Below are 27,616 nucleotides of genomic sequence, written 5' to 3'. Positions count from 1 at the left end.
ATAGGGATGACTTGAAAAACACACATGAACAAAATTAGAATAATAGTAATTTAAAAAGAAAAAGAGAAAAGAACTAAAAATAATTTGCTTATTCTAATAATCTAAAGTTCTTTTATTTCCTTTCAAATCCCCCTCCCCCCACCAATAACAACAAAAGAACATTATAGTTGGCATACCATGTAGGTTTCATATCTGCAAATCACACCAAATAAGGGTGAAAAATCCCAGTGTTTGCACTGCTCAGACTTTTTCCTGTCACCGCTCCCTAAGTAATATAGCACAACTATTTGTGTATTATTTACATACTGTTCATTATTATAGACAAGTAAAAGATGATTTAACATACATAAGACATTTGTAGGTTTATATGTAAACACTGTACCATTTTTAAAAGAGACTTTGAGTATTCATAGTTTTAGTATCTTAAAAAAAAAAAAAAAGCTTTTTGAGACATTGTTTCCTCTGTGTATCCCTGGCTGTCCCAGAACTCACTTTTTAGATCAGGCTAGCCTTGAACTCAGTTCTGCCTTCCTGAGTCTCCCAAGTGCTAGGATTGATTTTAGTACATCAAGAAGGCCCTGGGTTCTAGAACCAGTATGCTCCATAGATATGTCCTCCTAAGAAACAGGGTAACAATTCTTTTTGTTTGTTTCTTTGGCGGGGGTGGGGGAGTGGGAGTGGGGGGCTGGTGTTTGGTTTTTGAGACTGGATTTCTCTGTGCAGCCCTGGTTGTCTTGTACCTTGACTCTGTAGACTAGGTTGGATTCAAACTCTCAGAACCACCTGCCTCTGCCTCCTGAGTGCTGGGATTAAAGACATGTGCCAACATAGCCTTTTCTTTTTCTAAAGAAAGCAATGTTTCATGATGAAACAAAAGCAATCTACTAACCTCTGAATGTTCATCTCTCTCATCTATCAGTCTTCTTAGGTGTGACACCATACTCTTTACGAGTGGTTCTATATCTTCCTGAGACATATCTGTCACTTCCATCCACTGAAGATCAAACACATTTTCCTGATTATGAGTTACCTTTACAGAGGCAAGAAAAAGAAATAATCAAAGAATGGCTAATGCTTACTGATTTAATTTTAGTACAAAATTAACTGCAAAAGCAGAAAGGAGATTTGAAGTTAATGATGACAACCTAAACATTTTAATTAAATTTAAATAAATTCTCATCTGGACTCTTAAGTTAACTAAGAAAAAGATATATCGAATATAATCCTCTGAGAATATTTAAAATACTACCAATTTTCACAATTTAACAATTATTTCCTAATGTGTAAAATTTAATATATAGCCTAGTTCTTAAAGGATATAAGACCTAAAGCTCATGAGTAAATAGTTATGGGAATGGCAACTTTTAAAATAAATTTGAATAAATTACATTAACATCATAATTTGACACAGAGCATTATGACTCAGCTTTTTATATAAATTATTTTTTAAACAATCAATGTACTTGTGTAATTCAAATAACAGCTCAATAAAAATACTAATTCATTTAAGACAAGAAGCACATAAAGACTAAGCTTATTATCTTTACCCCAGCATTCAGTCTCTGTTGCCTAATAAAGACAAACTTCACTCCTCAAGATTTTCATTTCCTCATAGACAATAATGAGAGTAAATGTGTAGTGAGCACAATGTGTCATAATAAAACTCACTTTAAAAGTATCTTTCTCTAAAGTGAAGATATAAATATAAAAGTTTAATTTGTATTTGATCTTTAATTGTTCTTCATCCTGTAACTAAATCTTTGGGGAGATAAAATTAAACACACACTGTGAACGTCATAAAAATGAATATACATAAGTGGTTACCTCTTGAATATGTGCGGCAACTGCTGCTTTTGTATCAAAATCTAAACCTTGGATTTTTTCAATAAATTCTTCCTTTTTCTGACACTGAAATAAGGAGTAGGGAGAGACTATTCAAACACTGTATTGTCCTTAAAATGCTATATAAAAATAAAAACGCACCAAGCATTACATTTGAACAGCACAAAGAGGGTTTTGTTGTACATAAAAACAACTTCTCAGCTATACTTACCTAATGAAGATGCAAAGATTTTGAAACATTTACGAGCCAGGCTCTAAATCTACACTATTTTATGCTAGAAAGTTCTAAAGTAGGAACATATTACACAATGAATCTGAGGTTAGGATATTATTATGCTAACTTTACAAACAGAGAAGTAAAGAATCAAGAACTTGTTTCAGAGGGAACAAGTGGCTTGCCAAAGCCCACAGTGAGTCAGTGGTAGAATTCGGAATACTGCCAAAATGCTCAGTTAGTCCCCAACTGTCACCAAACAACACTGCCTTTCTTCTTGAGGAAAAGAAACTAGGCAGTTTTTACTTGAAGCTTACAATTTATTCTCTCATATTCATCCTATTAAACTTAATAAAGAAACCAACTTTGATGACCCAGTGTAACATTTGTAAGGTAATATACAAAACACATTCAGTTTATTTCTACTGTAACAAAGTAACCAGAGGCAAAACTTAATACTGCATATAAATACACATGTAAATCAGATAGGAATAAGGTAGCAATTCTTTATTGATAACTTTTTTAAAGTTTTAAGATAGTTAAAAACATAAAATATGAACATCATCTTTCTCAATAAGGATTAAATAACAACACACATCTTTATCTCTGCCTGTGTCTATCTCTTACATTGCAATTCAGCTGCTAATCCAACTGTATTCTTGAGCCTACCAAATGAGAGGTGCATACAGAACAGACAGCACTGCCTGTGCCCAGCTAAGATGCATCTCCCAGGCCAATTACAGAGCCAGCGAAGACAGTAGCTCCCAAGAAGAAAAAATGGCTCTTTGAACATTAAGAAACTTACAAAGCTCTGATCCAAGTTACGTTTCTAATGCTCTACTTCTGCCACTGGGTATCATCCAGACATCATCCACACTTCACCTACAATTCTATGTTCACCGGAAACTAAACAACTGCTATAATATACAGATCTTTAAAAGTAAATTACCAGGAGAGCACAATTTCTAGTTATTAGCAGGAATTGAAGAGTTTGGGTGGGAAGGAAATTAGAATCAATAGCCTTAAAAACACTAATCTTTTTTGGGTTTGGGAATATTAAACAGGTCTTGTAAAAACAACTGTGAATTAACTTTTTAACTATTTATTTACAGCATGCATAAAGCAGCTTTACAGGGACAGTAATCCCAACCTTTTAATTTAACATTTCTGTAATCACTAATTACGAATAGTTTTTAGCCAATCAGAACATAAAATAGCAGGGTTATTATGAAATGTAATAATTAAGATTAATTTAGAGTACCCTAATCCAACTGTCTTACAGTTTTCTGTTATGGTTTAAAAAAGGAATATACATTTTGTTTTATAAGCCTTTTAATTCCATTTAACAAGTCACTGTTTCTTTACTAGCACTACCTTGAGATACTCAGCATTTATAGTTACACTATTACACTAATTATTATAACATTCAGGAATTAAGGAATTTTATATGCAAATATAGTATATAGTAGTTATGAGTAAAGAAAGTGTTTCCAACTAAAGACCTGATAACCAAATTAGAACAGCAGCAATAACAAACAACATATGTATTTGAATATTCAATTGGTTTTAAATAAACAATCATTTACAACATCTTATAGAAATGTAATGACTTAATTTATATATGAATAGTGCCCCCACAGTGGTTACTATAAGCTAGAAAGAGTATTAAGAAGAGAAAGATGGTGGGCTGGAGTAGAAATAGATTAGAACAGGGTCTGCTAACTGATACAAACACACAGATAAATGGATAGAATGATGACATCTATGCCATATACAGTACAGAAGGAACATTCCAAATGACCAGTATAGAGGATTTGTATGCACTTAAAACAAAACAAAAAAAAAATGTCTTGAGCTAGTAGGTATACCAATAATTCTGACCTGATTATTATATATGTATATATATGTATTTATTGCATATATGTAGTCATATTAATCCACATAAATGTTTAAAAGTATATGTAAATTAAATTTTGTATCTCTAAAGCAGTCAGCTCTGAAAGCCAACAAATTCTAAAATATAAAATGTATATAAATAAATGTAAACTATTACTAGTTAATTCATTCATTTGTTTATAAAAATCTCATTTCATAGGTAGGTCTGTAGCTCAGTTGGGAAAGTGCTTGCCTAGCATACATGAACACAAAGGTTCAGTTCCAGGCCCTGCACACATTTTGGAGTGGTGGTGCACACCTACAATCCCAGTACTGGAAGGCCAACCACTGCTACAGAGTTTGAGGCCAGTCTGGGACACAAGATCCTGTTTCAAAAAAACAAAACAAAAAGCGAAAAACACCCTAAAACAAACCCGAAATACTTCATTCTATGAAGAACTGTACATTGAAATAATTCATTCTTAAAAAATGTAGTAGGCTTCAGAGACAGTTCAGTGGGTAAAGTGCAAGTATGATAATCTACTATAGGAACATTGTGCATCTGCAATCCCAGTGTTCTTATAGAGACTGGTGGAAGTGACAGAAGAACTCCCAGAAACTAACTAACTAAATAAATAAAAACGTTTAAAGGCTTGGGCAAACTAGAAACACTGTCTCAACAAGGCTGTTCTTTAATTTCCACAAGGGTGTCCTGGCGCGCGCGCGCGTGCACACGCGCGCGTGCGAGCACACACACACACACACACACACACACACACACGTTTTCTTAAGTTAATTAAATGGAGGATATACTATAGTAGATTTGAAAGTCAGATCAGTATTCTTTAGCCTACTAGCAAATACAAGTAAATCTAAAGAGATTATCTGAATTTGTTGAAAATACAGACTCCCACTGTAATTATTAAAGCAGAACATTAAACTCACAACTATCCAGTTTGTTAAATAACTTAAGTATCTACCCAAACGCTAATCTTATTTGAGAAAAAGATTATAAGAAAAAAACTATAAAAAATGTAACACATGGCAAACTATACATTTAATAAATCTTGGCTATCATTATTGATAGAGACATCTATAAAGGAGCAACATGGCCAAGGGAGATTCTTTGTTAGGAAAGTGCTTGCTGAGTATGCATAAGGACTTGGGTTCAGATCCCTAGCACCTGACCAAAAAGCTGGGTGCATTTGTGTGGACCTGTAAATCCGATGCTGGGAGGAAGAGACAGGAGGATCACTGGGACTTGTTGGCCAGCAATTATAGCTGAATCAGAGAGTTTCAGGTCCAGTGAGATACAGGTACTATGCCGAGAAGTAAGATAAGTGAAAAAGACACCTGATACTGATCTCTGATCTTTACATGCCTCCATAGACATACTTTCCCAGTACAAACACAAATACCACATACAAAAATACTTCCCACAAATTCTCTAAGGTTCATTATTTATTTTTATGTGAGGATTCACCTGGATGTATTTCTGTGCCCAGGGGTGTGCCTGATGCCCATAAGACCAGAAGAGGTTGTTAGATTCCATGAGAATGGCTTTTCAAACAGCTTTATGCTACCATGTAGGTGCTGGCATTCAAACAGAGTTAGTTCTTCCTGGAAGAGCAGTCAGTTCTTACCCTATTGCTCTAGACTCAAATCCTTTCTTACTGCTAATCCTGCTTTTCTTTTCCTAAAACATAAACTTGCACAAGTAAACCAGAAGATGTGTACAGAAGATATCTCAAAAGAAGCATAAAAATATCTGAGTCATAAAGAAGCCTCTAAATAGAAAGAAATTACTAAAGCATTTAAAACACAGCATTAATGCTATAACTGTTTTGAAATAAAAAATAATCTTCAACATAAATTTTTTTATAAAGTGATACCTAGTCTTTCAGAAAACTAGAGCCCCATGAACAGTTTAAAAAAATAAAAATACGGAGAAATATTTTAACTTACCTGAACTGCACAGCCAAGTAAGAGTAAAAGCAACTTTTTAACTTCTTCTGTACCTTGTTCTGAAATAAAAACACTAGTAAGTACAGCATTTAGCTTTGTTTACAACTCTTTCAAACACGGGAACAATCAATTCTAAAGAAAACATTCGACACCACTTGACAAACATGATTCTGTAAACAAATGGTGACACTTACACATGTGATTTATGTGTGCACAAAGAGATGACAGTAGAAGACATGGCAAGGATATCCCTTCTACAGAGTTAGTGGTGCACATAAGTAAGCTTTAAGCTAAGTATGTTAACTGCATCTACTCCTTTCCTATAGACTGGATTATAACAGCCTTTTATATTATGCTGATAAAAGAACATGCCAGAGTGGCTGCTAATGGGACTGCTCCTCTTTATTGTTTTCTTATTAAAATATGAATGTTTCTCACTGCATAGGCTCATAAGGATCAGAACCTTAAATGCCTATCACAGTAAGTTTAATAATATAAGCTAGGTGTGGCAGTTCACACCTATAATTCCAGCTTTTAAGAGACTAAAGTAGAACTATGTGAGCCAGCCTGGACTACACAGTGAGTTCCAGGCTAGCCCGGGGCTACAGAATAAGAACCTATTTTACAATAATAAATTTTAAGAAAGCAACATATGTAAAAAAAAAAAAAAAAAAACTGGATAAAAGTTTTTTATCCAGAACAGAACTGCATAACAACCCTAGTCAACAGCATAAAATTAAGACTGTCTTAAATATTTGGTTGATCATATCACAAACATGTAATATTCAGAAAGATTTTTCAGTATCAGGTTAATTTACCTTTGACGAACTTTAAATCTTTATATTAGAAACTTCCTCTTACTTTCCATTAATCAGTTTTTCCAGACTACTAAGCCACTTTAATAGTCATTACATGCAAGTACACACATGCTTCTGTCTTAACTCTGGCTAGATGCTGCTGTCCTTCCCTCAGATCTGTAGTGAGTCACCCCCATCACCCTACAACATCTGACATCTGTGTGGTCTTTCTTGATCTAGTCACTACAGTTTATAACCCTAAATCCAGCGATTTAAACAGCCAACAGCTCTGTGTTTTTACATGTCTTAGCATTTAGAACATGTCTTTGCCATATGAATTATATGATCTCACAGTAATTTTTGGAACGTTCCCCAAATGACAAGAACCCCGAGTACATAAACCATGTATATACTCTATGACTTGGTAGTTACTTACTAAACACACATAGAATCAGAAATAATCACATCTTACAAGCTAATCTTCCTGTTTCCTCACACAACCAAATATCTTAGAGTATCTCTGAAGATAAAGTTAGTGGATTTCTAGCTGAGTTCACTATTAATGCATTTAGTTGTTAGTTTTGTTTATAAAAACAACTGCTTACATCTTATATTTTATTTTGATTTTATTTTTGTTTCAATCAAGTTAGAGAAGATATATTCAGTTCAACTATCACACAGCCTGTAAGGATTAAGTCCTTTGCTGAGATATTTTATAGCTGCTAGTTACTCAATTGTTCAAATTTTAAATTCTAGGGTGTATGGTTACAGTGAGTGTTTGGTGTAGGTGAGGTCCTCAGATCAAGTTCCATAAACAGCAAAATACAAATAAAAAATAAAATTCTAGTAAAGGAGTAACAATTTTTGAGCATAATAATTTAAATGAAGAAACTTCCTCTCATCTTCCCACTAAGATATAGTTTAATTAATGTTCATCAGTAAAACTTTCAACTTAACAGTTGGAGTACTGGTCAATAACACAGGAGTTTGGCTAGTAGTTACAGGTCCACGATTCATTACATATGATTACTAAATGAGCTAGCAAACAAGCAAGAAAGAAAATCCCATGGTACCAACAGTTTTGGCAACAGTAAATATGAAGCTCAGCTGTTTCAACACCATTCCTCTTCTAACACCATTGCTTAGAGTGAGATAATAAAAATCAACATCATCAAAAAGTGCCAGTTTGATATAGCAGAAAAAAAATTCAGTGTTGAGTGTGTACATGTCACTAACAACTTAAAAGCTGCAAGCTTCTTTCCTCTCTAGGAATATCATCCTCAACTTTTCAGTTGAAGTTGTCGGAAACCTGAGAACTAAGGTAAATAATCAAGACCTTGGTAAACATCACTAGTGTGACACAAAAACAAGGCATTATTATCACATCATACAGACTTAAAACTTACCAGAAAAGGGATTTTTGCCAATGATTAAGATGTTTGGCAATGACATCATAATCAACTGCTGCAAAGTGTCCTGTAAAATGATATTCAGTAGTCAGTAACTGCATGGTTGATCTGACAGCAACCACTCACCATGTCATAACTTAGGCCTGGACACTCTCCTGTGGGTGTGCTGTATCTGTTGTACCACTAATGAATTTAATTACTAAGTTACAATGGACTCAAAGGACCAAGCATGATGGGCCACATCTGTAACCTTCATATCTGTTAAGCTGAGAAATGGTTTTTTGTTTTTAGCTTTTTGTAAAAGAAGTTTTGAGGCCAGCCTGAGTTAAATATTGAGTCTGAGAAAGCCTCAGCTATGGGGTGAAACCCTATCTCAATATATAAGTAAAGCCCTATGTCAATATATAAGTAAATATCTTAAAAGGAAAAAGCAAACCTTTTTATTTATTTAGAGTTTTAGATATTTTTACATTTAAGTAAACTGAATACTATCACAGTAAGTTTTAAAAAGGATTTTATACAGTCACTATTTTATCTATATCACACTTCATAAAAATAACCTACTTCTGAATAAAGAACTTTTAAATTCACCCTGGTAAAGGGGAAAGTTTTGTCTTAAAGACTTTAAACAAAAACAAGTTTATTCTTTTTATAATGAGTCAATATTGATGAATCAGAAACACTATTCTGCATCATTCAACTTCTATCCAATTCTCTTCTCAGTAATCCACTCCTCCCATTTTACTGTCTCCCACGTCTCCCCAGTCATTCTTCCCATAACGACAAGACAGCTTCATTCATACCCAGACTCATCAGTGACCTTTACACCTAGAGTCCAGTTACATTTCAAATTATACAAGTGACAAATTTAGTATCATGTAAAATGTACTTAACGTAGACTATGAATGTGTAATGTTGTATCTCCTACTACAGAGGAATCTAAACTACCCTAAAGTTTATAAAAGCATCAGTTGGGGAGAGAAAGTAACACAGAAGTGCAGAACTGTTAAATTATACAAGAGTATATATCTTGAAATTAATATGAAAACTTAGTAAGTTAACTCTGATAATAATAATATAAAATAATAAAATTAACACCCCCCCCACAAATATGCCAAAGAAAACTCACTGGAGAAAAGACAGCCTCTATTAACAAATGCAGCTCAAAAAAACAAAGCTTCAAAGGTAGAATGGAACTCCTTTCCTACTTTTCACCCTGCACAAATCTACTCCAAACAGAACAAAAACTAAAACAAAGAAACTGCTAGAGGAAAGTAGCAGGAAGCACTATAGGGCTGGGTTAGAGCAGGACTTTTTGAATACAGCTGTAGATTCTCAGGAACATAGCAAATCACTGGCAAACAGAACCTGAGAAGTAAACTTCTCAACGGAAAGGAAGCATCAGAGCGAAACGATACTGTACAGACTGGGAAGAAGGCTTTGCTAGTTATTTATCTAACAAGATTAATATCTACAGTACAGAAGGAACTTAAGATACTAAACAAGAAAATAAACAATTTAAAAATAGTATAAGAAGCTAAACAGAGTTCTCACAAGAATACAAATGGCCAAGAGACTTTCAAAAATGTCCAACATTCTCAGCTTTCTGGGAAGTAAAATTAAAAGTACTTTGATGTTCTATCAACACTGCTTCCTCGCTTCTTCCTCTTTCAATAAAGACCTCTCAAAGTGTGAACTGTGCTGACTTAGTGTGATATGTCCAGGAATACACCATTTTCAACTAACACTGGTGCTGAAATCCAGGACTAACTAGCAACTAACTACCCAGCTCTGCCGCCTGCACCCAGAACTCCACTTGGGTTAAACTGAACCTCATCCGGACAGGTCACCAGCCACACGGTCTCACTTTTCTGCCACCAGATCACCAAAACCTTCGAACAAGCATTGGTGGATAGATAAGGTTTTCCTTCTGGTCAGTGGGCAGGGCCTGGTCTCTCCAAGAGGTTTAGCCACTCTCTACTGGCTTAGGAGATGAACTTTCCACGGGCCCTGTGACTGGCCTCCTAGCTGCTGGCCCAGTTTAGGACTTTGACCCTCCCTTCCCCACCTCTCTCCTCCCTCTCCCTCTCTCAGAAGTGGGTTTTCATGACCCCCTCCCTTTCAGGACATCCTTAACCTGCCTAATCTCATCTGATCTTGGAAGCAGTTTTCTCTTACTGCCTTAGAAAAATCCTAAGCTTAGGTAAGTTTTTTTTTTTTTTTTTTTTTTTTTTTTTTTTTTTAACTGTGAGTCCAGGACAAACTAACCACTAGCGCCTGCCTGCTTGTGTGACAACCTGGTACATCTAGACCTGGCTGTTGGATTTTTCTCAGTATGCCAGTACAAATAGTTCAATAACATCCCATACCACTCAATGGGCGTCTTTTCATCTTTGGCCATGCCTCCAGGTTCCCCTCTGGGATGTCTCCTGAAAAATCTCAAATCTCTAAAACTAACACCTGATTTTAGAGTATCCAAGTTTATACACCTCTGCAATAAGGTCTGGACTCAGTACCCATTAGACAACGGCTCTAAATGGCGACTTAATGACATATTTGATCCTACCATTTTAAGGGATCTTTATACACACTGTAAGTGGTCTGGTAAATGGAAAGAGGTCCCTTATGCCCAAGCTTTTGTCTATCTTTGCTCCAAACCCTCTCTCTGCTCTTCTTGTCCCCCAACTCAACTTCTAGCTATGAAACCTCTACCACATGACACTACAATCCTCGATCTAGCTAACAAACCACCCCCTTACCACTGCAGACTTGTCTCTATAACCTCTTCTAAAATCCCAGCCTCCTCAGCTTCTTCCTCTTCTCACCAGACTTCCCCCAGAGCCTCCTTGCTTGACATCTCCAGACTCCTCCCACTTCCCGTGCCAGCTGCAGCCACTCTAATGGCCCTACACTAGCACCTACTTTCAGCCCTCCCACCACTCGTTCTAAGTCTACAGCTAAGCTCCCTACTTCTCCCCTATCCAACCTAATCCAGCATCACTCCTTCCTTTAAGGTAAGTTGCTGGGGTATATTGTCTAATCAGGATACAGGTCCCTTTCTCACTAAATAAACTTTCTCAAATAGAAAACTGGGATCCTATACCTCAAATTCGTCTGCCTTTACTAAAAAATTTCAGTATATTTCTCATTCTTATAGTTTGACCTTCCATGATGTAATATGATTCTCAGTAATAATTTACTTCCTGATGAACAAACACAGGTGACTTTGGGAACAGGTGAGACTCATCAAACAGATCCTGCATATCCAATCGGATCTGAGATAGTGCCTGACCAGGATCCTCAATGGAATAATTTCCCAGAGCTACCCCAATATTATAACCAATCTTAATTCCACAGACAGAAGTCTTGATACTGGCCTTCAAAGTATACCATGAGAGAGGTGAAAAATCTGCAGACAAAAATATTGTATGCTGACAAAGGCTGTGTAACCAACTCCAGCCACTGCCCAGGCTTTTTAGTCTTCTAAGGCTCAGGGGCTACCAGGTTCCTGCCACAAATGTGGTCAACAAGGTCACTGGGCGAGGGTTTGCCCTAACCCTTGCAATCCAAAAGGGCCATGTTCCAAGGTGCCATCAGGAGGGACATTAGGCTGTCAACTACTCTCACACTGCTCAGGACAGAGGGGCATCACTTCCTGGTAACCCTCCAGCTGATCTCCTAGGCATCTCCTATGGATGACTGAAGAGGCCCGAGCTCCCCTGACCCAATCACTTCCATCACCAGCAGGGAGCCCGGGTAGTCATCGAGGTATCTGAGTGGCCCATCTCCTTCCCCTTGGACACTTGGGCCACTTACTCGGTCCTGACTGAGTTTTGGGGACCCACCTCTCCATCTCCTTCCCCTATTGTCAGGGTAGAAAGATAACTTTACCTTCCTCATCAAACCCACTACACTTAGTTGCATTTTTAGGACGTTTCTCTCATCCACTACTTTTTGGTAATGACAATGTGTGACAAATTGGGAAGGTATCCTCTACCTAAGTTGGAAGCCTCTATTTCTTTTGCTCACCTCATTTGCCTAAACCCAAGCTTGCCAGCAGTCCCTTCTTTTTCTCCTCCTCCTAGCCACTCAACCTACTAATTCAAACATGCTATTTCCTTTGCCAGCTTCTCAGGCAGACCCCCGAGTATGGGACATCCAGAACCCCTCTGTTGCTAAACATCATTCTCCTGTTGTCATCCAATTATAGGACCCTTCTGGTACAAAATCACCCAAGCTCAGTACCCACCCCCACCCCCAGAGCCTCAAGAGGACATAACCCTATCATCTCTGACCTCTTAAGTAAAAAACTCCTCCCACTTTAACACCCACATCCTAGCAGTTAATGGAACCTATCGCCTGGTTCAAGATGTCAGGTGCATTAATTCTGCAGTGGTTCCCCTCCACCCTGTTGTGGCTAACCTTTAATCTTTCTACCATTCCCTTGAGGACTTCTCATTTCTTTGCCCTAAATCTCAAAGATGTGTTCTTCTCCATCCCTCTAGATGCTCACAGAACATCTTTGCATTTACCTGGACTGACCCTAACAACTATTCTATTCAACTCACCTGGACTATTCTACCCACACCTATTTGGCCAGGCCCTAGCTTCTGACTCACTTTCTCTTTCTCTCCCTAAATCTAAGATTGTCCATTATATAGACAACATTCTTCTCTGCAGTCCCTTTCTAAAAATTAGCCCAGCTGAGACTCTTGCTCTTCTAAATTTCCTGTCTAGTGGAGGTTACAGGGTCTTACATTCCAAAGTGTCCACTCCTCAGGTCATCTATTTGGGACTAATAATTACCCCAACTCACAAGGCCATTACCTTAGACAGAAAGAATCTAATTCGGTCTCTAACAGTTCCTTCTACAAAGAAAGACACTTTATCACTTTATCATTCCTAGGAATAGCCAGTTTTTTATGTTCCTGGGTTCCTTCCATTTCCCTCCTTTCCCAACCCTTATATGAAGTGGCATTAGGCCTCGCCCATAAATCTCTTCTCAAACCTGTTACCATGCCTTTTCAAAGGCTCCAATAAGCTCTCCTTAAGGTCATGGCCTTATACCTCCCTGACCTGATTTGTTCTTTTTCCCTCTACATAACTGAAAAAGAGGGATTTGTCCTTGGAGTCCTAGGTCACCAACTGGGACTCTCTTTTGCACCTGTAGCATATCTGTCAAAAAAACTAGATCTGATCTAACCATTTAGGGATGGGCACCTTGTATCCGTCAGATGTCTGACTCCAACTCCAGGTATCATAGCACCCCTTTTCCTACCCATCAGGCTAGAAGTTCTCTTCTTGGAACCAGTCGGTAACTTGACTTTACCCACATGTCCACTTTCAAACATGTCAAATACCTCCTAGTCTTGGTGGACACATTCTGTAGGAATGCTAGGCTCACTAGACTGCAACAGAACCACATCTCATCTCTGCCACAGTGCCCTACAGTCCAGAACACGTCAACTCTCTGTGGCACTCAGGTGTACCATCACCTACCCATAAATCTCTTCTCAAACCTTCTCAAAGCTGGGCAGGAGTTTGCATGTTGGTACTCCTCTCCCCTGAACTAGGAGTAATCCACAGAAAAGTGCCTCTATCAATCTTGGGTGTAGACACAATACCTACCCAACGTGACAAGGAGGCAGTTCAGTTGTGCCATTCCTGGTCACTCTGGGTGACAGCTGTATGTGCTGGGGCTGGAACAGCAGAGATGACTACTTCCCTTACAGTATACAGTAAGTTCTCTTCTTAGCTTGACAATAGTTTTCAAGAAGTGACCCAAATCATGCTCATCATCCAAAAACATCGATTCTTTGGCAGCAGTGGTGTTTCAGAACTGACAGAAACTAGATGTCCTTTCAGCTACAGAAGGTGCTCTTTGCCCGTTTCTCCAAAAAGAATGCTATTTCTATGTCAACAAATCTGGGACAGTAAGAAATAAAATCCAATCAAATATCTAGAAATGCAGGGAATAAAGTGAGGCCTCCTATTCCTGGGTTTGAAAAAGGCATGGATTCTGCCCTTCTTAATGCCCCTTCTCCTCACGTTTCTGGCTTTACTATTTGCTCTTTGTCCCTTGTCTTCACATTCCCTCAACAACAAATTTAAAAAGAATTCTAACCAAACAATTAATCAGTTCCTGTTACAGGATTGCCTGTCCACAGTGGAGCCCGATGTGAACAACTATCAAGTGAGCCCTGATGGTGAAAGTCAGCTACACCCCAAAATTGATGACATCCCTACACAGCAGGAAGCTGTTTAAAAGATCAGATGCCCCTACTCCCTTTCACCATCAGCTTCCCCCTCCCCCCTTTCCCTCTCTTTATGATAGAAAAAAAAAGAGGTATGTTAGCATCAGAAGCTGTTTACAGCCAGCCTCTGAACACAGCAATGATGTCATCCCTAGGTGACAGGACCCTCCTGCATTCAGTGCCTTGGCAACTGTCACATATCGTTGCATTACCTGTATCACCTGCGAATCATCACCTGCATTACCTATGTCATGGACTGGATAAAAGACATAAACCCTGGCCCATCTCTCTTGCTCTTCCCCACTTCTTCCCCTCTTTCAATAAAGAGGTTCCTAAGTGTGAACTGTGCTGGCTTGGTGTGCTCTGTTCAGGAATACACCATTTTCAACTAACACCACTATGGAAATCAATGTGAAAGTTTCTCAAAAAACTAAAAAGTAGAACTACCATATAACCTAGCTATAGCATTTTTGAGAATAGAACCAAAGGATTCTATACCTTAAAGTTATCCATGTTTATTGCTGCTCTACTTGCTTGAGACAGTGAGAAAAGGCAATTAGCTATCAACAGATACATGGATAATGAAAAAATGTCATGCATGTACACAATGTAGTTTGTGTCAGCCATAAATATGAAATCTTACATTTCCCGCTAAAATAGATGGAAAAGATGTTAAGAAGTAATCCAGGCTTAGAAAGGGAAACAATAAGAAATATCTCCAAATACTCAGCCATTTTGTGCTGCATGGGAAGGTTTGGGAGGTGCAGCCTTGCTGGAGGAAGTGTGTCACTTGAGGTAGACTTTGAAAATATATAGCCTCATCGTACTTCCAGTTCTGTTTTGTGCTTGCAGTAAAAGATGAATCTTTCAGCTTCGTGCTTGCTACTATACCTACGGTTTCCTGCCATGTTTCCCAAGCCACGATGCACTCATCTTTCTTGAAGCACACACCAACCTTGTCTTGGTCATGATACTTTTACTTTATCACAGCAACTATCAATATGCTGAAATATCAATACCAAAAGCAAGCTGAAGAAGAAAGGATTTATCTGGCTTATACTCAGTCCATCATTGGAAAAAGTCAGGGCAGGAACTCAAACAGCAGGAGTCTGCAGGCAGGAGCTGGTGTAGAGGCTTTGGAGGAGTGCTGCTTATTGGCTTGCTCCCCATGTCTTTGTGAGCCTGCTATTACAGAACCCAGGACCACAAGTCTAAGAATGCCCCCTGCCCCTCCACACCAGTCACTAATTAGAAGTTCCTTGTGCTGTGGTGACCCCAACTATAAAGCTGTTTTGTTGCTACTCCATAACTAATTTTTCTAATGTATGAATTGTGATGATATGCAGGACATCTGATGTATGACCTCCAAAGGGATCATGACCCATAAGTAGAGAACCACTGCCTTGCAAGCTTGCCTACAACCCTATCTCATGGGGACATTTTCTCAACTGAGGGTTCTCTTTCAGGCTTATGTGTCAAGCTGACATAAAACAGTCAGTACAGCTCAGAAAAGTAACTGATAAACCACCTTACTCCAGTCAGAATGACTGTCATCAGAAAACTGATGACAACACGTGCTAGAGAGGGTGTCCTTAGGTTCATGGGACTGCTGTGTATATTACAGGACACTAAAAAAACTACAAACAGAGCTACTGTATGACTCAACCAAAAGACTCTATATTCTAACATATATACTCTCACCTCCATGTTTATTGCTATACTATTCATAACAGCCAAAAAACTGTACCTTGATCTCTATCACTGATAATAAAAACATGACTTCTTTTCATCTCTTCCTCTTAAAAAATACTTTTATTTTTGTCATTGTCTTTCCATCCTTCATTTATCCTGACAGCATCCTTTAGTTTACACATTTACTATTACTTTTATCCTAGTTTTAGATTTAACAATTAACATGAACTTTTTCATTTTCTTACTATATAATTTACCATTTTTATGCATATGCTTCATCTTGGTGAGTTTACAGTATGGTGGTTTTTCTTCTTTCTGGGAGTGAAGAGATACTGAGCCCTTCAGAGAAAGTTTCTACCTAAGAAGAATCCCAAATAATGAGATACCAACACTGACAAATGTATAAATTACAAACTGGAAATGAAATATGAAAAAAGCAACAAGATTCCTCCTATAAAATCTTACACTCAGTGGACAGGTGTGCTGGCCTGTCTTTAATCACAACACAACAAAGGTTAAGCAGAGGAATCTCTATAAGTTCTAGGCCAGTCTGATTTATATAATAAATAAGCTTCAGACCAATCTATATAGTGAGACACTGCCTAAAAATTCTTTAAAAGTTTTAAAAAAAAGAAGTTCACATTCAATTCATTGAATGAACTGAAAGATATAGAAAATGTAAAATGCAAAACACAACAGTCTGGTTTAAAAACCTCAAAGAGAATTAATTGCAACAAGCAGATGAGGAAAGTGAGGAAGTACACTCGGGACCCAGGCACACTGTCTGCAGACAGAAGGGAAATCCATCAAAACAGAGGACACAGCAGACATACAAAAAAATGAATCCAGAAAGGCAGAAATGTGAACAAATCAATGCATTAAAAAACCAATAACAACAACAAAAACCACCACAGTGGCTAGCAGCACGAAATAAAAGAAAATCCATTAATAAAAATAAATATTATATCTACATACCAAAAAACAAAACAAAACAAAAAACAGTACCAAAACTATCAAGAGATTTAGATCACAAGCAAAAAACTGAATTCCACTGAGTACATAAAAAGACATCAAAAGACGTCAAAACACAAACTTAAGGCATAAGAAAACAATTTACAGAAATACCAGAAAATTCCCCAAATCTAAAAAAGAAAAAAAATAAATATCTAAGTACAATATCCATTAAGAACCCTCGACAGACAGATCAACAGACATAACCACAAAAGAAATTTCTCCATGATGTTAAAATGCTAAAACCACAAAATAAAACATTTTTAACAGCTGCAAAAGAAAATGCTAATTGACTCACAAAGAAGATTCATCAGAATAACATTAGGCCTCTCAGTGGAAAAGTCTACAGGAGAGCAGACAACACACTACAAAGACTGAGAGTAAAGAACTGCCAGTCAACATGACTGTATATTCTAATTTTAACAGATACGTAGAATAAAAATGTTCTAAGTATAGCACACTAAAACAATCCATAGTTACTTAACCAGCATTGCAGAAGATACTAAAAGAATTCTACACAGAATTTACTTTTTAAAAAAAAAAAAAAAGTAAAAAACAGTTTTAGATTTTAGGAAAGAATAAATTTTACAGGATATACAAACAAATGGCAATAAATAAATGAATAAATGAATAAATAAATAAAATATGTCCAAATCAGTAAAACACCAAACCTCTAAGATGAACAGGAGAAAAAAAGAAGCCAGTGAGTAATGCAAGTAAATGTACATGGTCTTATCTGAATTAAAGATGCATTCGGAGGCTGAGGACACAGCACAGTGATTCGGCTCTTGGTCCTGGGTTCAATACACAGTATCAATACACAATATGAGCACACAATAACAGCCTATTATATTAAGAAAAATCCTACTCTTATCTATCTACAAAAAAAAAGACTTAAAGTGAAAAAAAATAGTTAAATGAAAGCTGAGACAATTAAGAACAGCAATATGTACTCTTGATAAGAGTTGATATCAAGCAAAAAAGCAATTAAAAGAGAAAACTAACATCACTATAATAAAGGAAACAAATAGCCAAGAATATATAATTGCGGGGGCTGAAGAAATGGCTCAGTGGTTTAGAGGACCTGGGTTAAGGTTCCAGAACCTACAAGGCAGCTGTGGATTACCTTCTGTATCTATAATTCCAAGGGATCCAATGCCATTCACTGATGTCCATGTGCACTACACACATGTATAGGCTTAAATATAGGCACACTATGCATAAATTCTTTTAAAAATTAAAAAGGACTGAAGAGATGGCCCAGTGGTTAAAAATGCTTGTTGGCCTTGCTGAAGGTCTACATTTGATTACTAGTACCCACGTGGTGACTCACAGCCATCAGTACCAACAATTTCAAGGGATCTGATACTGGGTATGCACATGGGAAAAAAAGAAGACCTGTAGCTTAACCTATAGAAACTCTGGTTAATTGGATAAATACTTTCTAAGTTGAAAAAGAACAGAGAGAGCATTTCCCAGAGATAAAGGCCTGGTGAGAAGGAGATCCGAGTTGCCAGGGGGCAGAAAGATCTCTGCCAAGTGCGCACGGTAAGCGCGCCCCTGACGGGCAGATCCAGGGACCAGAAACCCAGCATTGGAACCTCTGTTCCCACCGGGTGGCTTTGGGGCGCAGAACAGGGCTTGGACCATCTGCCACCTGGACCAGCAGAGATCCAGGGACACAAACCAGGTACAAGGGAAAGGCAAGAACATATCACTGACAACAAGATGGAAAGAGGAAAGCAAAAGAGCTTATCCCAAGGAAACCAAGACAACCTGGCAACACCAGTACCCAGCTCTCACATCACAGCAAACATTGGAATGCCACACACTCCAGAAAAAGAAGACGAAGACCTAAAAATCATACCTCAAGACGATGATAGAGATCCTTTAACAAGAACGGGAGGAAAAGCAAAAAGAATCAGAAGCTTTTAAAGAGGAAACAAGAAAAACACTCATAGAACTCAAAGAACTAGAGGAAAACAGAATCAACGAGATGAAGGAATGGAAGAAGGAATTTAAAACGGAAATTGACACAATAAAGAAAACACTAAAAGAGATAACCCTAGAGGTAGAACACCTAAAAAAGAAATCAGGAGTCACAGAAGCAAGCATTTCCAATAGACTACAGGAGATGGAAGAGAGAATCTCGGGGGCAGAAGACAATATTGTAAACATAGACAAAACAGCCAGAGAAGATGCAAAAACCAAAAAGCTCCTAACCCAAAATGTCCAGGAGATCCAGGACATAATGAGAAGACAAAACCTAAAGAAAATAGGAATAGAAGAGGGAGAAAAATATCAACTAAGAGGCACAGTAAATATCTACAACAAAATTGAAGAATAAAACTTCCCTACCCTTAAGAATGAGATTACCATGAGCATAAAAGAAGCCTTCAGAACTCCAAATAGGTTGGACCAGAAAAGAAATTCCTCCCGACACATAATAGTCAAAACACCAAGTGCCCAAAGCAAAGAAAGAATACTAAAAAAAGGGAAAAGGGTCAGGTAACATATAAAGGTAGACCAATCAGAATCACACCGGATTTCTCAACAGAGACTAAGAAAGCTACAAGAGCCTGGACAGACATCATGCACACCCTAAGAGAGCACAAGTGCCAGCCCAAGCTGCTATACCCAGCAAAACTATCAATCACCATAGATGGAGTGATGAAGATATTTCAAGACAAATCTAAATTTACACAATATCTGATCACAAACCCAGCACTACAACGAATTATAGGTGGAAAACCCAATACAATGAGGGGAACTGCATCCTAGTAAAAACAAGAAAACTCCTAAGCAAGAAAACCAAAAGAAGAAAGAGACACAGACACAACTCAACCTACAAAAGCAATAATGGCAGGAAACAGACACCACTATTCCTTGATATCTATTAACATAAATGGACTCAACTCCCAATAAAGAGACATAGGCTATCAGACTGGATACATAAACAAAATCCAGCATTTTGCTGCATACAAGAAACTCACCTCAGAGACAAAGACAGATGCTATCTGAGAGTAAAAGGGTGGGAAAAAATTCCAAGCAAACGGCCCCAAGAAACAAGCTGGAATGGCCATTCTAATACCAAATAAAGTAAATTTCCAACCAAAAGTTATCAAAAAAGATAAGAAAGGACGCTTTTTACTCATCAAAGGGGAAATCTGTCAGGAAAAACTCTCAATCCTTAACATATATGCTCTAAATACAAAAGCACCCACATTCATAAAAGAAACCCTACTAAAGCTCAAAAAATACATTTCACCCCACACAATAATAGTGGGAGACTTTAATACCCCACTCTCACCAATGGACAGATCATGGAAACAGAAACTGGACAAGGACATTGTAAAACTAGCAGAGAATATGTACCAACTGGAATTAATAGATATCTACAGAACATATCATCCTAAAGTAAAAGAATACACCTTCTTCTCAGCACCCCATGACAATTCTCGAAAATTGACCACATAATTGGACACAGTACGAGCCTAAATCGATATAAGAAGATTGAAATACTCCCATGCATCCTCTCAGATCACCATGGTCTAAGGCTGGACTTTAACAACAACAAAGACAACAAAAAGCCCACATACACATGGAAACAAAACAACCTATGGGATGCAATGAAAGCAGTACTGAGAGGAAAACTCATAGCCCTGAGCGCTTCCAAAAAGAAACTGGAGAGAGCATACATCAGCAACTTGACAGCACAGCTAAAAGCTCTAGAACAAAAGGAAGCAGATACACCCAAGAGGAGTAGACGGCAAGAAATAATCAAACTTAGGGCAGAAATTGACCAAATAGAAACAAAAAGAACCATCGAAAGAATCAATAAAACCAAGAGCTGGTTCTTTGAGAAAATCAACAAGATTGATAAACCCCTAGCCAGACTAACTAGAGGGCAAAAAGAGAGTATACAAATTAACAAAATCAGAAAGGAAAGTGGAGACATAACAACTGAAACTGAGGAAATTCAAGAAATTATCAGATCCTACTACAAAAGCCTATACTCCACAAAGTTGGAAAATCTGGAGGAAATGGATGAATTCCTAGACAGATACAAGATCCTAAAGTTAAACCAGGACCAGGTAACCCATCTAAATAATCCCATAACACCTAAAGATATAGAAGAAGTCATCAAAGGCCTCCCAACAAAAAAAGCCCAGGTCCAGACGGGTTCAGTGCAGAATTTTATCACACATTTATTAGGGATATAACACCAATACTCTCCAAACTATTCCACAAGACAGAATCAGATGGAATACTACCAAACTCATTTTTTGAGGCTACAATAAAACCTAAACCACACAAAAACCCTACGAGGAAAAAGAACTTCAGACCAATCTCACTTATGAACATTGATGCAAAAATACTCAACAAAATCCTTGCAAACCGAATCCAAGAACACATCAAAACGATCATTCATCATGACCAAGTAGGCTTCATCCCTGAGATGCAGAGATGGTTTAATATAAGGAAATCCATCAACATAATCCAGGATATAAACAAACTCAAAGAAAAAAATAACATGGTCATCTCACTAGATGCTGAGAAAGCATTTGACAAAATCCAACACCCCTTCATGTTAAAAGTCCTGGAAAGAACAGGAATCCAAGGTCCATACCTAAACATAATAAAAGCAATATACAGCAAACCAACAGCCAACATCAAACTTAACGGTTGGAAACTTGAAGCAATCCCACTAAAATCAGGGACTGGACAAGGCTGCCCACTCTCCCCCTACCTATTCAACATATTACTGGAAGTCCTGGCTGGAGCAATTAGACAGCAAAAGGAGATCAAGGGGATACAAATCGGAAAGGAATAAGTAAAAACATCACTCTTTAGATGACATGATAGTGTACTTAAGTGACCGCACAAATTCCACCAGACAACTCCTACAGCTGATAAACAAGTTCAGCAAAGTGGCTGGATACAAAATTAACTCAAACACATCAGTAGCCTTCCTATATTCAAAGGGCAAACATGTGGAGAAAGAAATTAGGGAAAAGATACCCTTCACAATAGTCACAAAAACTATGAAATACCTTGGTGTAACTCTAACTAAGCAAGTGAAGGACCTATATGACAAGAACTTCAAACCTCTAAAGAAGGAAATCGAGAAAGATGTCAGAAAATGGAAAGATCTTTCATGTTCATGGATTGGAAGGATCAACATTTTAAAAATGGCCATCCTACCAAAAGCAATCTACAGATTCAATGCAATCCCCATCAAAATTCCAACCCAGTTCTTCATTGAGTTGGAAAGATCAATGTGCAATTTCATATGGAACAACAAAAGACCTAGAATAGTGAAATCCATCCTCAACAACAAGAAAACATCTGCAGGAATCACCATCCTGACCTCAAGCTATATTACAAGGCAACTGTGCTAAAATCTGCATGGTATTGGTACAGAGATAGGCAAGTCGATCAATGGAATAGAATAAACGATCCAGAAATGAGCCCTCACATATATGGTCACCTGATTTTTGACAAAGAAGCTGTAAACATTCAATGGAAAAAGGACAGCCTATTCAATAAATGGTGCTGGTCCAACTGGTACTCAGCATGCAAAAGAATAAAAATAGACCCTTTCTTATCTCCTTGTACAAAGCTCAAGTGTAACTGGATCAAAGATCTCCACATTAAACCAGATACACTGAACTATTAGATGAGAAAGTAGGAAAAGTCTTAGAACACATAGGCACAGGAGAAAATTTTCTGAACAAAACACCAATGGTTCAAGCTCTAAGGTCAAAGATTAACAAATGGGACTTAATGAGATTGCAAAGTTTCTGTAAGGCTAAGGACATTGTCAAGAAAACAAAATGGCAGCGAACAGAATGGGAAAAGATCTTTACCAACTCCACATCAGATAGAGGCCTAAAATTTAAGGTATACAAAGAACTCAAAAAGCTAGACACCAGAGAATCAAACAACCCTATTCAAAAATGGGGTACAGAGCTAAACAAAATGTTCTCAATTGAGGAATATCAAATGGCTGAGAAGCATCTAAGGAAGTGCTGGACATCCTTAGCCATCAAGGAAATGCAAATCAAAGCAACCCTGAGATTCCACCTCACACCAGTCAAATTGGCCAAGATCCAAAACTCAGATGACAGCAGATGCTGGCTAGGTTGCGGAGAAAAAGGAACATTTCTCCACTGTTGGTGGGGTTGTAAACTAATACAACCACTCTGGAAATCAGTCTGGCGATTCCTCAGAAAATTGGACATAGTACTATCTGAAGATCCAGCTATTCCACTTCTGGGCATATACCCCAGAGACACTACAATATACAACAAAGATACATGTACCACAATGTTCATAGCAGCTCTATTTATAATAGCCAGAAGCTGGAAAGAACCCAGATGTCCTTCAGTAGATGAATGGATACATTTACACAATGTGGTACATTTACACAATGGAGTACTACTCAGCAATCAGAAACAATGACTTAACCAAATTCTTATGAAAATGGTTGCATCTAGACAATATCATCCTGAGTGAGATAACCCAGTCAGAAAAGAACAGACATAAAATGCAGTCACTGGTAGTGCGATGCTAACCCCAGAGGCTCAGACTGCTCCACAAACAACTCACAGACTGTGTGAAGTTCAAAAAAAAAGAAAACAAAACAAAACAAATAAACATTATGCTCAATCCTTACACACCAAGAAAACGTTGACTAATTCAGGGTTACATCCTGTTTTACATGTACTTTTTGCTCACTGTAACTAGTAAGACCTTAATGCAGAGTATCAAACCTTAAAAAAAAGAAAAAAAAAAAAAAAAGCCACACACTGACAAAAATGTATTTGTATACATTTATGCAAAAATGTTTAAATTTTTTTCTTTTATCTTTGTTTTTTAAAATAGAGTTTAAAAGAAAAAAGAAAAAGAACAGAGAAGCTGGAGAGATGGCTCGGTGGTTAAGAACATTTGGTGTCTTGCAAAGGACCTGGTTTTGATTTCTAGCACCCATGTGACAGTTCACAACCATCTTTAACTACAGTTCTATAGGGTCAGACACTGTCTTCTGGCCTCTGAGGCCACATTGTGCACAGACATATTCATTCAAGTAAACACTAATTTGCATAAAACAAGTCTTTAGAGTAAAAATAAAAATGAAGAAGAGTCTAAAAGTCACAAAAATTATTTAAAATTAATCTATTCTAAAGTTATAGCATTGATCTACAAAAGCATATAGATACAGAATTTGGCCTTTGTTAAGTATGAGAATTAAAGTATTTTCAGCGTGAATTTTGGGGAAATACAGACTTCATATAAAAATTACTTAATTTGGGGAACATTGAGGAAGAAGGGGTAGAAAAATTATAAGAGTCAGAGGATTTCAAAAACTTTCTTCTTGACATAACAAGACATGACATGACATGGTTGCTGTATGCATGAACTCACTGCAACTCTGTTAACTGCACAAAACCAAACCAGGAAGTCCACTTAACTTTCCAGCAGAAAGCACTGACAGGACCTGGTGGGTTACCAGGAAGGAGGGAAGGATACATTTTGAGGGACTTCCAGGAGAGTCAGGAGGGCAGATCAGGGGCAAGGGTGGGTAGATATAATTAAGATACACTGTTTACACTGTGTGTGTGTGTGTGTGTGTGTGTGTGTGTGTGTGTGTGTGTGTGTGTGTATAAAATTAAAAAACATGAAATAGAAGATTTTCTTTAAAACATTTAAACCAATAATTTGAATCAAATGTAGAAGCAATAATCCAATTCTCCAAAACAAGTTTAGGTTCATCTTCACCTACTAATGTCTTGTCAAAGTCTATGAAAGAACAGCTGATACATCTTTTGGCTTAAAATAGTACTTCAACTCTTCTTTCTCAACACTCAAGAGTTCAAGAGACAAATTAATAAATAAAGAGATACTAGGTAATTAGCTGCTGGCTAAGCAAAGTTGATAGAGCATGGAACTCTTAATCCCAGGGTTCTAAGTTTGAGCCTCATGTAGGGTAACATCTGTTTTTGTCTGGGTGAACTTATATATTCAACTCAAATTTAGAACTGGGTATGTCTTTATTCACTGTACTCTGGAGGCAGAGTCAGGATGAGTTTCAAGATATCCTAGTCTACAAGTTCCAGGACAGCCAGGAATATACAGAGAAACCCTGTCTTTAAAAGAAAGAAAAGAAAGGAAGAAAGAAAGGAAGGAAGGAAGGAAGGAAGGAAGGAAGGAAGGAAGGAAGGAAGAAAGAAAGAAAGAGAAAAAGAAAGAAAAATGGAAAGTAATAAAGGTATCAAAAAATAGAAGCATACAAACTAAATTTCTTGAACTATTTTTTTTAATTTAATTTTAATATATATAATTTTGTATATTTAATTTAAAAGCTCCCTTCTCTGTAACTCAAAAATGAAATATAACATAGCATAAATTAGAAAACATATTGAAATAAACACTTAAACACTGGTTACCAAACAAAAATCTGTGTAAAGTACCTACAGAAATTCTAAGAACTATATTAGCAGCAGTAAGAATTAAGGAAAAGTGAAGAGCACTGCTAGCTCTTCCAGGTTTCTCTGGTTCATTTCCCAGTACCCACACAGTGGCTCAGACCATCTGTTATTCCAGTTTGAGGGAATCATTTATCTTCTGGCCCCCATAGTTATGCATGTGGTACATTGGCATATATGCAGGCAAAACATCCAGACATTAAAAAAATGATGCAGAATTAACAACTGACAGATGTTAAAAAAGCATACATCAAAAATGTAATTCAAGTACACTACTATTTGTGCAAGTTATCAGCAGAATTAATTTTAAAATATAAATATGTACATTGTCATTAAAATATTATTTTAAAAAGAAAAGGCCACTTACCTGGTAATAAAATTTTATCTGTTTCACCAAAATGGATAGATTGTGAATTCTAAGTGAAGCATCATTGTTGACTTTCTTATTGACTCGTTGACTCTCTGTCTTAGGATTACTGAAAGAAATTTAGAGGAAAGAAAAGCTTTTTAATTATACTGAAACACAATTAAAAATAAATATAATAGTTTCTTTAAAAGATTATGTAGTCGGTTGTGCGCTGCAGCTTCTCCGGAGGCTGTGGGCTCTGGCAGTCATGGAGCACTCAGGGCCCAGCGAAGTGACAGGCTGACAGGCACAGACAGGGCGGGACCTCAGCTCGCGGTCACCATGGGCTTCACAGGATTTGGGAAGAAAGCGTGCACACTTGACTTGGAGGTCATGTTTGAGCAAACTCGAAGGACAGCAGTGGAAAGAAGCTTGAAAACCCTGTGGAACCAGTATTTGGAAGGCTGGGCCAGAGGTGGCTGTCACCATTGCTTGTTGACCCAGATAGTATAGAACATTGTGACATACACTGAATGGCTGCTGTTGTTGAATCCCTGCTTTAATGAGCTGTAGGAGACACTTAATGAAACCTTATTTCCAGATGGTCGGCAGTTCTAGTCCCACTAGTCAGGGTCTTCAGAGAACACTGGCAGTGTGCGCTTTCTTTGGGTCTAACTCAGATCTCTACTAGAGGAAGGTCTACAGTTTGAGAACAACTGGATTTAAATCAGTGCTGTGGTAGTACTTGCCATGTTTGTTATTTTTTTGTTTTTATTTGCAGTTGTGAGACAGGGTCATACTCTGTAATTCTGACTGACTCTCTACGTAGACCAGGTTGTCTTTGACTTCTGACAGTGTATCTCCTTCAGCCTCCTGAATGCTGAGATTATAGGAATGAGCCACCAATACCTTGATCATACCCAAATTCAATTTAAATGGCAAAGAAGAGATTTGGGATCCTACTACATTACCCTGGCTTGAACTCATGGACTAAGTTATCCTTCTGTCTTAGCCTCCTGAGTGAGCACCAGGTATTTAGGAGTGCACTACTGTGCCCCGTAGTTGGTTTTGAGTTTAAAATGCTGAATTGTGGGGCCAAAGGTGGCTCAGCGATTAAGAGCACTACATGTTCTTCAAAGCACCTGGGTGGAATTCCCAGCATCCACCTGATGGTTCAAAACTTGCTGACCTCTAGCGTCTGGGGATACCCTCCTCTTCTGGCCTCCATGGACACTGCACATATATGATGCTCAGACATACATGCAGGCAAAAGCACTCATACATGTAAAAATAATAAATAAATTGCTTAAAAGTTAAAATGGTACATTACTTAGCAACAACATATACTATATGTTTTGTGAACTTGAAGTTAATATCATTAGAAGTAAGCCTTTTTTGTTCGATGTAAAGATGTTTATATGCATATATTCATATGTACATATATAGTTTTTTGAGACAGGATCTCACTAAAACTCATATAGACTGGGCTGGCCTCAGTCTTACAGAAATCCTCAGCCTCTGCTTCCTGAAGGCTGGGATGAAAGACATATGTCACTAACCGCCCCTCCACCCCTGTCCCCCTTTTAAGACAAGGTAACCTAAAACTTGGTATGTAGGTTAGACTGCCTTCTAACTCAGAGATCACCTGCTTCTACAAGGCATGTAACACCATGTCTGGCTGCTACTGCTTTTCTTTTGAACTTTATTATGAGAAATTATAAA

General features: G+C 37.6%; 1 protein-coding gene and 1 pseudogene across 4 annotated transcripts in view; one reads left to right on the top strand and one right to left on the bottom strand.

Moving 5' to 3' along the window:
* Positions 1-27,616, bottom strand: part of CCDC88A (coiled-coil domain containing 88A) — a gene marked incomplete at its 3' end in the record, with an annotated part of 138,616 nt that overhangs the window by 83,069 nt on the left and 27,931 nt on the right. For all 3 annotated transcript variants that reach the window (XM_080936042.1, XM_080936040.1, XM_080936041.1), the window contains exons 3-7: positions 25,916-26,024; positions 8,100-8,169; positions 5,897-5,955; positions 1,825-1,908; positions 890-1,030 (exon numbers count right to left, since the gene is read on the bottom strand). In XM_080936042.1, the coding sequence (XP_080792168.1) occupies positions 890-1,030; positions 1,825-1,908; positions 5,897-5,955; positions 8,100-8,169; positions 25,916-26,024 (463 nt within the window). The remainder of the gene's footprint in view (positions 1-889; positions 1,031-1,824; positions 1,909-5,896; positions 5,956-8,099; positions 8,170-25,915; positions 26,025-27,616) is intronic.
* On the top strand, positions 26,163-26,427 carry LOC308431561 (WD repeat-containing protein 70-like; annotated as a pseudogene). The gene has a single exon. The product of its transcript is annotated as a WD repeat-containing protein 70-like (transcript).

This window comes from Micromys minutus, assembly GCF_963924665.1.
Source record: "Micromys minutus genome assembly, chromosome: 1".
In the NCBI taxonomy this organism is placed as follows: domain Eukaryota; kingdom Metazoa; phylum Chordata; class Mammalia; order Rodentia; family Muridae; genus Micromys; species Micromys minutus.
The sequence above is the reverse complement of the archived record's forward strand: the minus strand, read 5'-3'. Positions and strand labels throughout refer to the sequence as shown.